Raw genomic sequence first — 14,546 nt, forward strand, 5'->3', positions numbered from 1 at the left:
CGCCTGGGTGGCTCAGATGGTTAAGCGTCTGCCTTTGGCTCGGGTCATGATCCCAGGGTCCTGGGATGGAGCCCCGCATCGGGCTCCCTGCTCCATGGGGAGCCTGCTTCTCCCTCTCCCACTCCCCCTGCTTGTGTTCCCTCTCTGACTGTTTTTCTCTCTGTCAAATAAATAAAACCTTTAAAAAAAAAAAAACTTAATCTGAGAAGTTTAATAAACTGGATATTTTTATTTGTAGCTCATTAAACATTAGAGAGTTTGTGCTGCATGTAAATTTGAAGTGTCACTTAGAAAGTAACATTGGCAGCAGTTAAATATTGAAACCTTATTTTAGAAATCTATGTGAAGAATTCTCTTTGAAAATACTCTAAGTGCGGGAGGTACACAAAGTAGGCCATAGGCCATGCCCTCTGGAGATGAGAGTGTAGTGTGGACTCTGCAATTTCCTCATTACCAGCAGTGGCCAGGACGTATGTGCTGGTGAGCACAGGTGGTGTTGAGGACACCGCCCACACCTTTATACATAAAAATTCAGCAGAGGTGTTGCTTCTGCTCATGGGCTTCCCATGAGGTTTGGACAGGGCTGCAGGTGTGCAGAACACGTGGGGAGGCAGGCATGAAGAGCGTGGTGCTCCTGGGCACTTAATGCAGTAAGGTTTTTGTTTAGCTGACACGTTTTGCTACTACAAGTCAGATTTCTTGTGTTTCCCTCCTCATAGTCTTGTAGGTATTAAGTATAGTTATAAGAAATATCCAGTATTGTGCTTGAAGCACAATAGATGGGAGAACTCTATGAAAGCACCTCTATTAGTGTATAGCTTATTCAAATTAACTTATAATATTGTATGGTAGAATTTAGAGACTGTATAATGAAACTTCATTTATGGGAACTGTCTTCCTTCTCTACAGATTTGGAAGTTTTTGAATAAGGTAGGCTTATTCCCTCCCTTGTTAAAGAAAAATGATGTTATTTTGAAGAAATGCTTGGTTTTGAATCCTGTATTATGCTGGGTGACCATTTATATCATTGGATTGTAGTTATTACGTTTGTAGTCTGTATAGATGTGAAATTAAGTTCTTTAAGCATTTTATGTATAAGAAATAAGAATTTAAGACGTGATAATTAACTTTGGAAAAGAGTTTCTTTTTCATTTTAAACAGAATCTTCCTTTTTCCAGGATTCCAAGCTGCCTTCCTCGGTTCGCAGTACACTTCTGGAACTGTTTGGTCAAATAGAGAGAGAGTTTGAAAACCTTTATATTGAAAACTTAGAATGTGAGTATGTCCTGTCTTCATAAACTTCTATAAAATTTTTGGGTAGACATTCACCACTGTATCTGTTTTCTGTATTTCTGTATCACGTGTAGTGATTTAGAATAACATAAATTTGTTATCTTATAACTCCCTAGTCAGAAGTCTGTTTGGCTATGTCACCAGACTCAAATCAAGGTGTTGGCAGGGCTGTGCTCCTCTGGAGGTGTGAGGGGGGAGGAGTCTGTCTTCTGCTTGTTTGCATTGTGGCAGATTTCAGTTCTCTGCAGTGTGAGGATGGAGGTCCTCATCTTCCTGTTGGCATTCCCGGTATCTAGAGCCTGCCTCGCTCTTCACCTTGAAGCCCTTCCACTCCCACCTCCAAAGCCGTCAGCAGTGGGTAGAGTCCTCCTGGCGCATCCCTGAGTCATTCCTAAGGACGTGAGGGAAGGAAGGGTCATCAGGTCATGCAGGGTGACCTCCCCATTGAAGATCCCTCACCTTAGTCACATCTGCAAGGGCCCTTTTGCCATGGAGGCCACATGTTCACAGGTTACTTTTGGGATGGATAGTACTCTGCTGACTACACTCTCCCATTCAAATTGTGATTTTATGAAAAATAAATACATCTTATAACCATTCCTACATAAAGTATATTGTAAATTGAGAAAATGTTGATTCGTGTTTGTCTTTAAAATATACTATATTTTGAGAATTTCCTAAAATGTATTATCTGTTTGACTTACTAAAGGTAAATAAAAAAAAAATTTAAATTAGCTTAGCTTTAGTTTCTCTTTTTAAATTTATTTTAGAAGGAATGTCTTCCTTTGCTTAAAGAATCAAGCAGCATAGGGGCTCTTGGCTGGCTCATTTGGTGGAGCATCTGGCTCTTGATATTGGGGTGGTGAGTTTGAGTCCCACATTGGTGTAGAGATTACTTTAAAAAAAAAAGCAGTATAAAAAGATAACTACCATTACCCTTACCTTTGACCCATTCCATTCTGCAAAGGAAAGCATTTTTTTGCTTTTAATTCTTGTGATTATTTTTGTAAACTTAGTCCACTTTTACTTTTAGCTTGTCAGCTTTAGGCCACATGCACTCATGCTTCCCTCTGAAATGTCAGGAAACAAACCTGTCCTTTACCCATTCATTGCTCCATTACTTTATAGTGTTTGTTATTTTTATAGGGTTTGTGTTGAAATCTGTATTATGCCAGTGTAACTATTATGTGGTCTTCATGCTTTATATAAACTGTGATTTCAGAAATTGAATCCTAATAAACAGCATTTCCATTATTAAAATATTTTTTTCTTTATTAACATATAATGTATTATACTAAAATATTTTTTACTCTAGAACTGAGTGATGTGGTTGAATCAGTAATGAAGAGAATGTAATCCTATGTCATTTAAACTCTGCTAGTGGACAATTTAATGTTTTATTTTTGGATTCTCCTTATAAGTCCACCTTGGAATTTTACAGAGGGAGAAATTATTCCAAGTTTTTATAAAGTAAAAATTAGGTACCATGTACTGCTTCTGATCTTAAGGTTTTTTTTTTTTTTTTTTAAGTATCAGTTGTAATGACCCAGGTGCTATTGAGTTTCTATTGTGATCTAAGGCCTTATGTTTTATGCATTCATGCAGTTTGTTCAAGAAAAACAATAGAATTACAGGGGCACCTGGGTGGCTCAGTCGGTTAAGTGTCCGACTTTTGATCTCAGCTCAGGGTCATGAATTCAAGCCCTGCATTGGGCTCCATTTGGAGCCTACTGAAAAAAAAGAAAAAGAAAAACTATAGGATTACAAACGACTGTGCTAGAGGAACTTGGAGTTTACACAGTCTCCTGCTGCCTGGTTTGGATGGCTCCCTGCGGTCTGTGAGGAACAGTCTAAAGCGCTCAGGTGGATCTGCTCAGAGCCTCTGCCCTCAGCCTCCACCGCCTGACGCAGCCCCTGCGTCTCATGGGAGCCTGAGTAGAGGGTGCACGGTGCTGGCAGGTGGCATGGCATGGTTGCAGGTGTGCAGCCCTGGTGTGGGGGGCTGGGTGGCCAGGTCATGGTCCTGCTGCCTTGCTGCAGTGGCTTGTGTCCTTGGCCGAGTCCCTTCCCCAGGTGTTGCTCCTCATTCTGTGGTCCGCAGGCCTGTTCCAGAGAAGAGCACCAGCACGAGTGTGTCTGCTGATTCTCTTGATGACTCACATCCTTCCTCTTCCTTCCCTGTGGTTCTGTACTTGTAGTCGTGTTTCATAACTCTCCCTGAATTGTCCGTCTTCGTAGATACCATCCTTGACTGGGGCTCTGTGTTGCCACGCAGCAGTAGTTACATTTTGTTATGGTATGTGTTTTCCCCCAATTTCAGTGTTCTCAGCTAGACTGTACAAATTTCACTGAATTTTGGACAGTATCAGAAAAAAGTGTTTTTATTTTTTTTTAAAGATTGTATTTATTTATTTGACAGAGAGAGACACAGCGAGAGAGGGCACACAAGCAGGGGGAGTGGGAGAGGGAGAAGCAGGCTTCCCACCAAGCAAGGAGCCCCATGCGGGGCTCAATCCCAGGATCCTAGGATCATGACCTGAGCCGAAGGCAGATGCTTAACGACTGAGCCACCCAGGCGCCCCAGAAAAAATGTTTTTAAGTGTACAGAAGAAAGTACAAAGGAGATGACCTAGACTGAGGCCCTGGAGCCCTGCCTGTGTGCCCTGACAGCGCAGTGTCTTCCTGGTGCGAGGAGAGGGCTGGAGTTTGTATTCTTTGAAAGCTGTCTTGAGGTTTGTGAGAACTCTAGGAACTGTGATCTTGTTTCTTAGAGTATTATTCATGTCTGTGTTGAGACAGTACTTCTGTATTAACGTTTTTATGTACTCAGGTTTTGGAAGTGCATGTCTTACCTTTTTGAAAAAAACTTTTTTATTCCCAGTGCGTAGGGAAATCGAGACTCTTAACGAACGATTAGCTGCTGAAGGACAAGCGATCGATGGGGCGGAACTGAGTAAGGGCCAGCTCAAAACGAAAGGTAAGGGTGAACACTCATAAAAGGATTGCGCTGCACATTCTGTGTGGGGGGAATTTGGACTTTAATGAAGGATGTGGATTGATGGGCTTTGTGCAGTGGGCAGGACTCAGGGCATGTAATCAGCATGGGCATAGAGGAAAGGAAGAAGCGCCAGGAAGCTTGGCTTCCTGTTGTAACCGTGCTCTGGCCCCCAAGCCTGAGTAGACAGGCCCTCGCGGGTCACTGTCTTCCTGTGTGGAATGACAGATGGGGTTTGCTGTCCCCAGTCTGTCCTTACTCTGACATTTTGTGACCCTGTGGTTGTACGACTATCCCTGACTGTTGCTTCTTTGTCTCTGCAGCCAGCCACAGCACCAGCCAGCTTTCACAGAAGCTGAAGACCACTTATAAGGCCTCCACCAGCAAGGTATGCCGGGCGCTGGCTCTCGGGCCACTCCTGTGGTATTTGAGGTGTGCAGATGTGTACCTGAAGCTGCATATTTTCCAGTTAGAAATGTGTAACAGACAAAGAGGAACTTCTTCTGTTTAGAGAAATTGGATTTTTGCAGGGAATATCGTAGGTATGTTAAGTGGCCACAGCCTCTGGACACCTAGATGCTCCTCTGCCCGGGTCTTTCCTGAGAGTCCAATGTTGTGCGTGAGTAAATAGATTGTCTTTTTTGAGGGAAGAGACAGTTTGTATTGCTCTGTGGCTTGATGCAGAGGCTCTGAATTTGGAGCACGGGACTGGTGAGAAGCAGTGAAGATTCTCTTCTGGGCCACAGGCACGTTTTCCTGTTTAGCCGCCTCTTCTCTCTCATTTTCTAAGGATCGTACAGAAGTGAAGGTCTGTCTCCAAGGCTCGTAGGGACAGTTGTATTTTGCTTTTTTAAAAATTATCTTGTTCTGACCTTCTTAAAGTGGCAAGGATTTAATCATTTGGGAATAAGTTTATCTGGGAGGGAGGACTGCTGTAAGGTAATATTTTAAAATGATTTTGTGTACATCTTTACTTTGGAGTATTTTGAATATATAAAAGATAAATTAATTATCTAACTGTAATAAATAGACATCCCTTTTGCTAAACTTGAGGGAAAAGCTGACATTTGTGGTGTGCTATGATGGCATAAAGAGTTCTTGTTAACTTTCTATGTTTCCAGTTTGTTCCATTGAGCTTGAAGTTACTGAGTGTGACATCCACAGCGAGATTAACTATGATGAATAGAGCAGATTCAGTCTTATGGCTACTTCTGCTTATTTGAAAACTCTTAGTACTTCTTTGTTATTAAAAAATATGAATATTGATTACCTTTTTTCTGTTTTCTTTGATAACTCTACAGTATAAGTGGTTCATTTAAAAAATGTTTTATTATGTTTTATCTAGCTTATACTTGCTAGTTTTTAAGTTTTTAAACAAATTAACATTAAACTTCTTTTCAAAATGTATTGTAAGATTATGTTCTTCCTCACCTGATTTCTTGTTTTATTATCTTGACTTATATTGTTTATTCCGGTGGGTACAGCGTTCATATTCAACGTACAGTCTTAGAATTTGGAAACCTTCAGAGCTTTTCTGAAGTAGAAGATGAAAGAGTGTATAAAGTTGTCCTTTACTAACAATAGTGAAAAACAAGATTTGGGCCAAGGGAAGGATATGTGCTATAATACTCTGCTTAAAAAAAATGTATTTTAGATCCACAAATTAATCTCTGTGTATAAGAAACATGTAATTAATGATCTTTATTGTGTGCATTAAAGAATAATGTTGTAAGATGTTAGCTGAAAATTGAAGAAAGACTCCGGTACCAGAGTATATTCTGATCCGTGCTGCGTGTGTATTCTTGGTGGTAGCACAAAGTGTGTGTTCAACAAGGAGGTAGTGAGCTTGAAGGCAGCATTACTTGCCTCCTCACTCAGCCCTGACAGCAAGTAGTGTGCTTGGTGCACCCACGTGCGCTCAGCAGACCAGAAGAGATCTTCCCTTCCTGGGGGCCTGAGGATGGATCGCTCATGTCTGTCCAGGGCTGGAGGCGTGCCCGTCTAACTGGCAGTCACTGTAGAGAAACTTGTAAAATGTTCACACATGTTTTTATAAAGATGACGATCTCTCACTGTGAAAAACCCCTCTCTGATTTTGTTGAAGTACTTTAGATTGTATCTTAATTAAAACGATAATTAGGTTGATAGATGTAAGCATCACTTTGTCACTTCATTCTGCTTTTCTGTCATGAATGTTCACTCTGCAAGATCGAGTCTTTTGTGGGGCCTCTTTGCTGTCGTGATGGAGTCAGGATTTTTAAGAACAAAGAGTTAATAGGTATTCAAAGTGTAGTGGGCAATTGGAAGCAACACATGAAATGATTTGTTACAATATTCATAAATTGCATATTGTCCACTTGCAAAATCCCACTGGAATCGGGGTTGGCATGAGTCTTGAGCAGTGACCTTCTGTTCTTCCTGTCTGGGTGGGGTTGGCGAGGAGCGTGGCTTCAGTAGCTCATGTCTCCGGACAACATCTGTGTTAGAAATGGCAGGAGGCTTCACATGTACTGTGGGGCAGGCTTTGCATGTTCTCCAACTCCATTCCGTCCTACGTGTTACGTTATTGAACATCCGATTGGCACCTTAGGCCAGTCAAAGCACTTTTCCTTGTCATGGAGGGACGGTTTCGCTAGTTTGGGTGGGATAGGAGCTTTCAGAGGGAAAAAGATGATGGGTTTGTGTTTGAGCAAGTCCTTTTGTAAAATTCAAACCGAGTCAGATATATTTCTTCTGAAAGAGCCTGTCTTCGTTAAACATGTTTTAGTCGTTCTCGGCGTCAGGACAGTTTGAATGTTCACACCCAAATTGATATAACAGTAGATTGTGTTGTAATGTCTTTATTCTAAGAATGAACTTAGATTCATTTTCAGGGCTTTGCTAAATCAGTGTTTGAAATAGCTGTTTAATACCAAGTTTTCTTTTTCACTTGATTTTATAGTTTCATTATTCTGATTAATCTCCATTATTCTGATTTGCTTAAAAGCTGAAAAGTCGTTCTGAGAACAGTTTAAAAACCAAACTCTGAAGAGTTGTGTTTAATTAGTTTCTTTCTCATGCACTTCTCTGTTTTTCCTTGTACGAGAAAGTGGGATTTGTTTGCTGTGTGTATCGTACGGGACGATGCCTCACCCTCGTGCACACCTCTGTGGTTCTCCTGTCTGTTTCCGTCAGACTGTGAGCTGCCCGGGGCCTGCTGCGCTCTGTGTGTGTCTCCTAGTGCAGCGCCGGCACCAAGCACGCACTCAATAAACAGTGCTGGACAAACCTCACCTGGTAGAAGTGTCGTCTTTGGATTCCTCCCCACCTTGGGCTCTTTGCCTCCTGATAATACGTGGTTGGTGTAAATTACCAAAAATGGGAAAAAAATGAAGGTTTCCCAATAATAAAAGTGGTTTTAAGGGTGTGGGTATACTCTCCTGACTTTCATGTCCTGGTAGCTCTTTTTCTTTTTTTCTTTTTTTTTTAAGAATTTGGAAATTTGGCTGATGGCTTGGATTTGTGGAAGAGACTTGCAGCGTGTAAACAGACCCTTCTCCTCTCCATGGGAGGACACACGTGCTTTGCAGGGGGTTGGGGGGGTTCTTCTGAGGCCTTAGGGTGGCCTTTGTTCTTACTTTGTGACGTCCGGCTGGAGGGATGCTGCTGTTTGCCCTTATGTTGTGTTCCCTTAATGCTTTAAATATCCTGCTCAGGGACTCATGCTGTTCAAGACCTCTTTTTCTGTTGTACCTTTTTTAACCTAAAAACATTCAGCCAGTAAATTGTCTACAATACTCCTTCCCGTCATGGTTTTAGATTGTCTCCAGCTTCAAGACCACCACGTCGAGGGCCGTGTGCCAGCTCGTGAAGGAATACATTGGCCACAGGGATGGTATCTGGGACGTCAGTGTGGCGAGGACACAGCCTGTGGTGCTGGGCACCGCGTCTGCTGGTGAGTCTGCAGCGAGCCCCTCTGCTTGCCGGGCGCGGTGGCCCTGCCGGAGGCCAAGCATCACTGTCACCAAAGCACTCGGCGCTGCTGTGCCCCGACAGGCCTTGCTGCTGTGACGTGGTGTCGGGGGGGCGGACGCTGGCTCTGTGGTCAGGCAGCTGCGTAAGCCATCACTGTTCACGGCAGCATAAGGTAGCGTGTCTGTTTACACAGACTAGGTATTTTTTTGATTGGCTTTCTTGTTAGTCACAGTCGAGCGCATATCTGCCTGAATTGAGGTATAGCTGAGGGAGGGGCCTTGTGGTCTCTGAAGTGGGCCCTTTGCTCTAGGGTTTAGGGGGAAGCTGGACCGCTGGTGGCCCTGTTTCCTGTGGGACTCCTGGGGCAGGCATCCGAGAGCCCTTTTTTGTCATTAAAGAAAAGACAGTTTTTGAAAGCTATCCAAGGTGCATAACCTAATACCCTTTCAGATAAAAATTGCTAAAGTTAAAAATGGTGCTCACTTGTTGGAAATGACTTTACCAGCCTGTGAGAAGTTACTTACTGGGTTCTGCTTTTCAAAGTACAAGTGGAAAATGTTGCAGCAGTTAGACCCGTGAAGAAAGTTCTCTTTCTTGTTTGAAATTATGCACATGAGCACCCCACCGTGTTTGGGAAATTACAATTAGAAAGAAAGAAAGAAAGGATTTTCCTGTTATGTAAGAGAAAAGGTCCAAAGGAATATTTGTATCTCAAATACTTGTAACTGGATTTTAATTTGCATTTCAGTGCTGTGTGATGCTCTGGAAAGTGTTAATTCAACAAAACAATGGAGCTGTCACGACTCTGGCGAGATGCAGTCCTTGTGACAGCACGTTGAGGGTCCAAGTCCCTGGGTTTCCATTTGCCACTTCCCTGACCTCAGGTCACCAACTTCTGTCTTCTTGGAAATATTTTCTTTGGTCAGTTGAATTACAGAGTAGTACAGAGTTGCCAGAGATACTAGTGATAATGTAACTTCTCACTTTTATTAAAAAGACCATAAAATTGGTGATGGGTCAGTTACTCTTGTTTTTTGGATCTTGCAGATCACACGGCTCTGCTGTGGAGTATAGAGACAGGGAGGTGCCTCGTCAAGTACTCAGGCCATGTGGGGTCAGGTGAGCAACACAGGGTGGGCGGTGTCTTCTGATGGGAGGTGTGCTGATCTGGCTGCCGGGCCCGTGGGCACTCAGGGGCTGTCAGAGCGATGCTGCTTGCACAGTGGGAGCCTCACTGGGGAACAGCATGCGAGTAGGAATTGTCTCTGTTTCCTTTACCGTTGCCTCGAAAGCCACATGTCAGCAAATTTGGAACTGAAATGTGTACCTTTGTCAAAGACTGTGTATTCATTTCAGAGGTTCCCTTTCAGGGTCATGCTGCTTTGCACGTAGTAGGGCCCAGGGAGGGTTGCCGTCCGTCCCCGGGCTTCCTGCCTGCAGGTAATGCACGGCGGTTGCAGCAGCTCTGCCCTGCCCCGAGCTGCCCCCGCGCCTACGCCTTGTGTTCTGACCGCATCTCGCCCACTTCCCTCTGGGCGCCCTTGGTGGTTCCTTCCTCCTGGCCTACTCTCCACTCCAGTCTGTCAGGTCGCCTCCCGGCTCCCTCTCCCCTCACCAGCCACCACCACCGCCACAGCCCTCCCCTTTGTAGACACGCACAGGTGGCGCCTGCCTTCTGCGGCCGCGGCCACGTGTGCCCCACCTGCAGACTTCTGCCTGGTGGGGGCATGTCTGTTGTCCTGTCTGGGCTGCGACCCACATTCGTCCCTCTCTCGGGGTCTCATTCCCTCGGGGGTCCCTGCTGCCTCCTCGCGCCCCTCCGCATATGCACGTCTTCCCTGCCACGTGTAGCTTCTGTCTCCGCAGGGGGTGCCTGGGCGGGCGGGGTCGGCGCTCACGGCTTCGCAGACGTTCTCAAATGAACGTGTGCTGAGCCTTTGTTTCCCCACCGCGCATTTATTCATTGAAGAACATTGTTACGGTGAAATACGTCCACATTGCCTAAAAATTAAGAGGGTGTTAGCAGCCTGTATAAAATGTTACCGCGGGCTCCTGCCTCCCCTTCGTACTCTATTTCACTTCCCCAAAAGAGGAGCCCCTTTTAACAGCTTTACGTATTCTGCTTTTTTCTTCCATTTTCCCAAATAGCCTATTTTATTATTTCTGAGGTTTTGAGTTTTAGACAAGTGATTCTTACAGAGGCAATGAGGACCCACTCCCTTGCCACATAGGTTGCTCTCCACTCTTGTCCTTGCAAGTAGCTACAGCGCGATTCTTATTCAAATCTAACTATGGTGACGTGGGTATTGTTCACAGCTGCTCATGTATGTGCCCTTCTTGCAATTGCCTTATTTTTATTTGGCCTGATTTCTGTGTCTATCCCAAACTCATCCCCTAGCTCCACCCGTTGTGGTTTGGCCACGGGATGACTGTCCGCTCCTGTGGCCAGACTTGACACGCGTCTCTGTTCCTTTGTTGTGGCTCTCGTCCCTTCCCCAGAGCCTCCCGTACCTGACGACTTTGATGCCCTGCTCTTTGTGGGCTGCCCTGTGCGTGTTCCTTCCACATCCTGCGGCCAGCATGTGGGGTGTGGCGCTGCCCTGGGTGTGGTGAGGCCGGGTGACGGGAGTCGGAGTGCTAGCGTGTCTGGCCTTCCCTTCTCCCGAGGGTGCTGTCCTCTGGGGCGCCATCTGTGTAGTGCTTGTGTCCTGGCTTTTGCTTTACTCACTAGGCGGTGCTCTGATTACATGGTGAAGGTCCATTTAACCCCCCTCCACCCCACCCCGGGATTTCTCATCTGCGTGACTCACCACAGGTGGTTTGACATGTGTCTGTCCTGGCTCGTTCCTCTCTCATCACCTGGACCAAGTGCCCTCCTGTGCATTGGCCCCTCTGCCTCAAGGGTCCCATGCTGAGCGTTGCCGCTGCCCCTGCTGGAGCGCCCCCCAAGTCAGGCCTCCTGTGCAGGAGATGGTGCTTTCTCCCGTGTCTTGTTCTCTTTCACGTTTGTGTTAAAGTTAGGCACACAAATGATAGATGAGGTATCTTCGAAGCTTGTCCTGAAGACCGTTTGTCTCAGGTGTCCTCTACCTTTCTGCTCCCGCTGTGGCCACTGTGTGTTGAGTTAGCTGCATGTTGGGGGCTGCTGCGTGTCTTTAGGGTGCTCGCGGGGCTCGCCATCCTTTTCTGCATTTGCCACAGTGCGCTGACTCTGGCAGGGGGATGGTGTCGCTGCAGCCCGCCCTCTGCCCGTGGCACCTGAGCTCGCCTCCGGTCCCGCCCGCACTCGTGGCACTGTCTCTTGGGTAAGATCAGTGCTCAGTTTTCTCTTTATTAGACCTGTGCAAACACTGCTGACAGCCAGCACTGTGGCTGTGAACAGTCATTAAGTGCCCACTGTATGCCTGATTCTTGGCCGAGCACTCAGTGTGCGTTCTTTCACACACACCTCACGGGGCCTGTAGAAACGTGGTGTCTTTGCTCCCTGCAGCACTAGGAAGGTGCTCAGGGTCACACAGACATCAGGGTGCAAAGTGGCCGCTGGTCTTACCAGTAGCTCCTTGACACTGGGAGTGTTATGTTTATTGTAGACATTGTTGATGGTTTGCTGTTTTTAAGGAGGTAATTTTCCATGAGTTCTTCGCACATTTTCTGTCGTCTAGAGTTTATAGTGAAAGCATCTTCTAGCATTTTCCAGTTCCTCAGAAAAACAGAATTCCAGTGGCATAGCTGACAGAATCATCCTGAAGGCACTTGCTGAAGTTTGCTGAAACTTCCTGTGTATTCTGTGCGCGCTGTGCATGTCTTCCCTGTGTGGGTGTGAGGGCTGGCTGCCCCACGTGCCCTGACCCAGGTCAGCTCTGTGTTGGGGTGCCTGGGAGCTGCTCCTGTCATTTTCCCTGGGAGAGCTAGGTGGCAGGCAGGGAAGTCCCAGCAACTGGATTCCAGTCTCTGCACACTCCAGCTGCCATCTTGTCGCTAAACTGTCGGGACGAGGGGAGGGCTGCACTTCTCTCCTACTCCCTCATTCCATCCGGCAAAGGAACACCACCTCGGAAGACTTGGGCAGATTGCCACAATTGGAGAAGGAAACTGTCTACACTATCCTGACTCTTCCCAAGCTGGCAGGGGCCTGCTTTCTCCGTTCCTGGGGTCTCCTGGATTGGGACAGGAGGGAGGGTGGCCTTTTGCCTGATGGGGTGGGCAGTCAGCCATGTCCCTACTATATTCTGTCTCCGTCTGTTGTCATAAGTGTTTTCGTTTTCGTCCCGACTTATTTTTAACTCTAGGTGGCTTATGTATAAAAAGAAGTAGATTATTTATATTCTTTTTCTGTGTGTCCTATACTTTGGCACTGTGATAGTTGATAATTGTGTTTTCATGTATCTCTAGTCTCTTATATGTTTATTCATAGCTTAATTATATGGGAGGATCTAATATTGAACTATTATAGTTCTTTTAACTTTTAAAGTTACCTTGTAGTTTGTGCTGTAGCTTTGATAAATATTGTTGATATGTTTTTATTTTAAACCTGTTTTTGTAATATTTTTATTTTGCAGTAAATTCTATAAAGTTTCATCCATCAGAGCAGTTGGCTCTTACTGGTATGTTGATTTTTTTCTTTATTGAACAAAATTATTGATAATCTTGAAATAGCTGTAGTCATCCCTTTCTCGTCCATGCCTCATATGAAAGTCAGATGGTCATTGGTAGCCATTTTATGCAATACTTGAGGAATGGAGAAGGAAAAACACATCAAATAGAACCTTTTTAAACCATAGTGGATTATGAATTAGATGAGCTTGACTCTCGTGTGAGATTGCAGGTGACCCACCGTGAGGTCGCCTTATGGAGCACGTGGTGGTCACCGGCCTTCCCGCTCACACTGTGGTATTTCTCAGAAGACTGACCTTGCTTTTCTCCAGCCCTGTCACTGCTGCCAAGTTCCTAATCCTGCATGCACCTGAAGCAGAGACGCGGAAATAGCCCCAGGTCATGGTGCTCTGCGGGGCCAGTGTTTTTACTTCTTTCTGGGGAGCGCTCCTGGGCCCTGGTAGCATGGGTTTGCCATAATTTTATGTTGGACTGAGGAGTCTTCCTGTAAAATCGTCTGACACCTGATTTTTGGGGACACTGACAGTAATCTTGAAGGATAAATGTTTGGTGAGTGGAGGTCAGTGAGCTTTCTTGTAAAGGAGCAGAAGTAAATGTTCTCATCTTTGAGGGCCCCACGTCCGTGTCACAACTTCTTAGCTCTGTGTTAGTGTGAAAGCAGCAGAGGGGGTGCCCAGGTGAGCGGCCATGGGTGTGGGCAGTAAGCCGTCTTCTAACAGTGGGTTGTTGCCTGGCTTTGGCCTATGGGCCAGATTTTGCTACCCTGGGGTAGAGGATGAAAGTGGGGTTAATCAGGTGCTTTTCCATGTGAGCAGAGTATGGTAGGAAAGTCGATTTGAGAGCCCTCTGTGTGAACAGGCCTTGACCACAGTAGCTAGTTGATGCCTGAATAAACAATTGGAGAACTTTCCACCTTGTGAAATGGTTTAGTGTGTGACTGTGAAGAGGGAGGGTGGAGGGAGACCAGTGACAACCAGAGTTGGGGCGGGGAGGAAATCAAGACATTCTCACAAGGCCTGATGGAAGCTGAAGCAGAGCATGTAGTGGGCTGGAGAGGGGCACTGATGCTAAGCGAGCTCGCAGGTCAGGCAGTGAGCTCGCTTGACACCACAAGAAATGTGCCACAATCCACATGTGGCTGCTTTGGGGAACTTCTGCAGCCACAGAGAGAAGTGGGATTCAGGCAGGTCCTCCGTCTGGCACGTCTGTGGGCCTGTGTGTGCCCTTCACTGTCCTTTCTCTTTCCGATCCCCAGTCTGAGCAGCACTTTGCACACTTGGCTCATGAAAGTAAGGTCTCAGTACTCAACGGTGGCCCAGCAGGTTTTGAGCCCATCAGTGTGGAGTGGAGGAGAGCACACATTTGCATGAGACTTGCTTTTCTAAAACACCTCGAAACTACTGTGGTCATGAGCTGAAGTGTAGTTGGGTTCCAGTTTACTTAGGTTAGATAGATGGAGAATAAAATCTGTTTGTAAATTTCTTCACAACCTTTTACCCTAAAATGAAGGGGGATGTTTTTAACCAGTGTCTTAATTTTATACGTTTCGCCTGTTGTCGGTAGCATCATGCAGTCTCAGATGTAGCTCAGGATCACTGAGTTACAGAGCCTAGCAGAAAGCACATTTTACACATGGTGTGCACTTCGGGTAATTGTGCCCTAATTTCTGTCCTCAGCTTCTGGAGATCAG

General features: G+C 45.7%; 1 protein-coding gene across 1 annotated transcript in view; it reads left to right on the forward strand.

Annotated features, from left to right (window-relative positions):
• WDR37 (WD repeat domain 37) overlaps positions 1-14,546 on the forward strand; it is a 42,400-nt gene that overhangs the window by 1,536 nt on the left and 26,318 nt on the right. Inside the window, exons 2-8 of the mRNA XM_081818895.1 lie at positions 1,179-1,275; positions 4,175-4,270; positions 4,612-4,676; positions 8,087-8,222; positions 9,290-9,361; positions 12,802-12,846; positions 14,533-14,546. Of these exons, the coding sequence (XP_081675021.1) occupies positions 1,179-1,275; positions 4,175-4,270; positions 4,612-4,676; positions 8,087-8,222; positions 9,290-9,361; positions 12,802-12,846; positions 14,533-14,546 (525 nt within the window). The remainder of the gene's footprint in view (positions 1-1,178; positions 1,276-4,174; positions 4,271-4,611; positions 4,677-8,086; positions 8,223-9,289; positions 9,362-12,801; positions 12,847-14,532) is intronic.

Source organism: Leptonychotes weddellii, chromosome 5 (assembly GCF_054177405.1).
Source record: "Leptonychotes weddellii isolate Sample4059 chromosome 5, ASM5417740v2, whole genome shotgun sequence".
Classification (NCBI taxonomy): domain Eukaryota; kingdom Metazoa; phylum Chordata; class Mammalia; order Carnivora; family Phocidae; genus Leptonychotes; species Leptonychotes weddellii.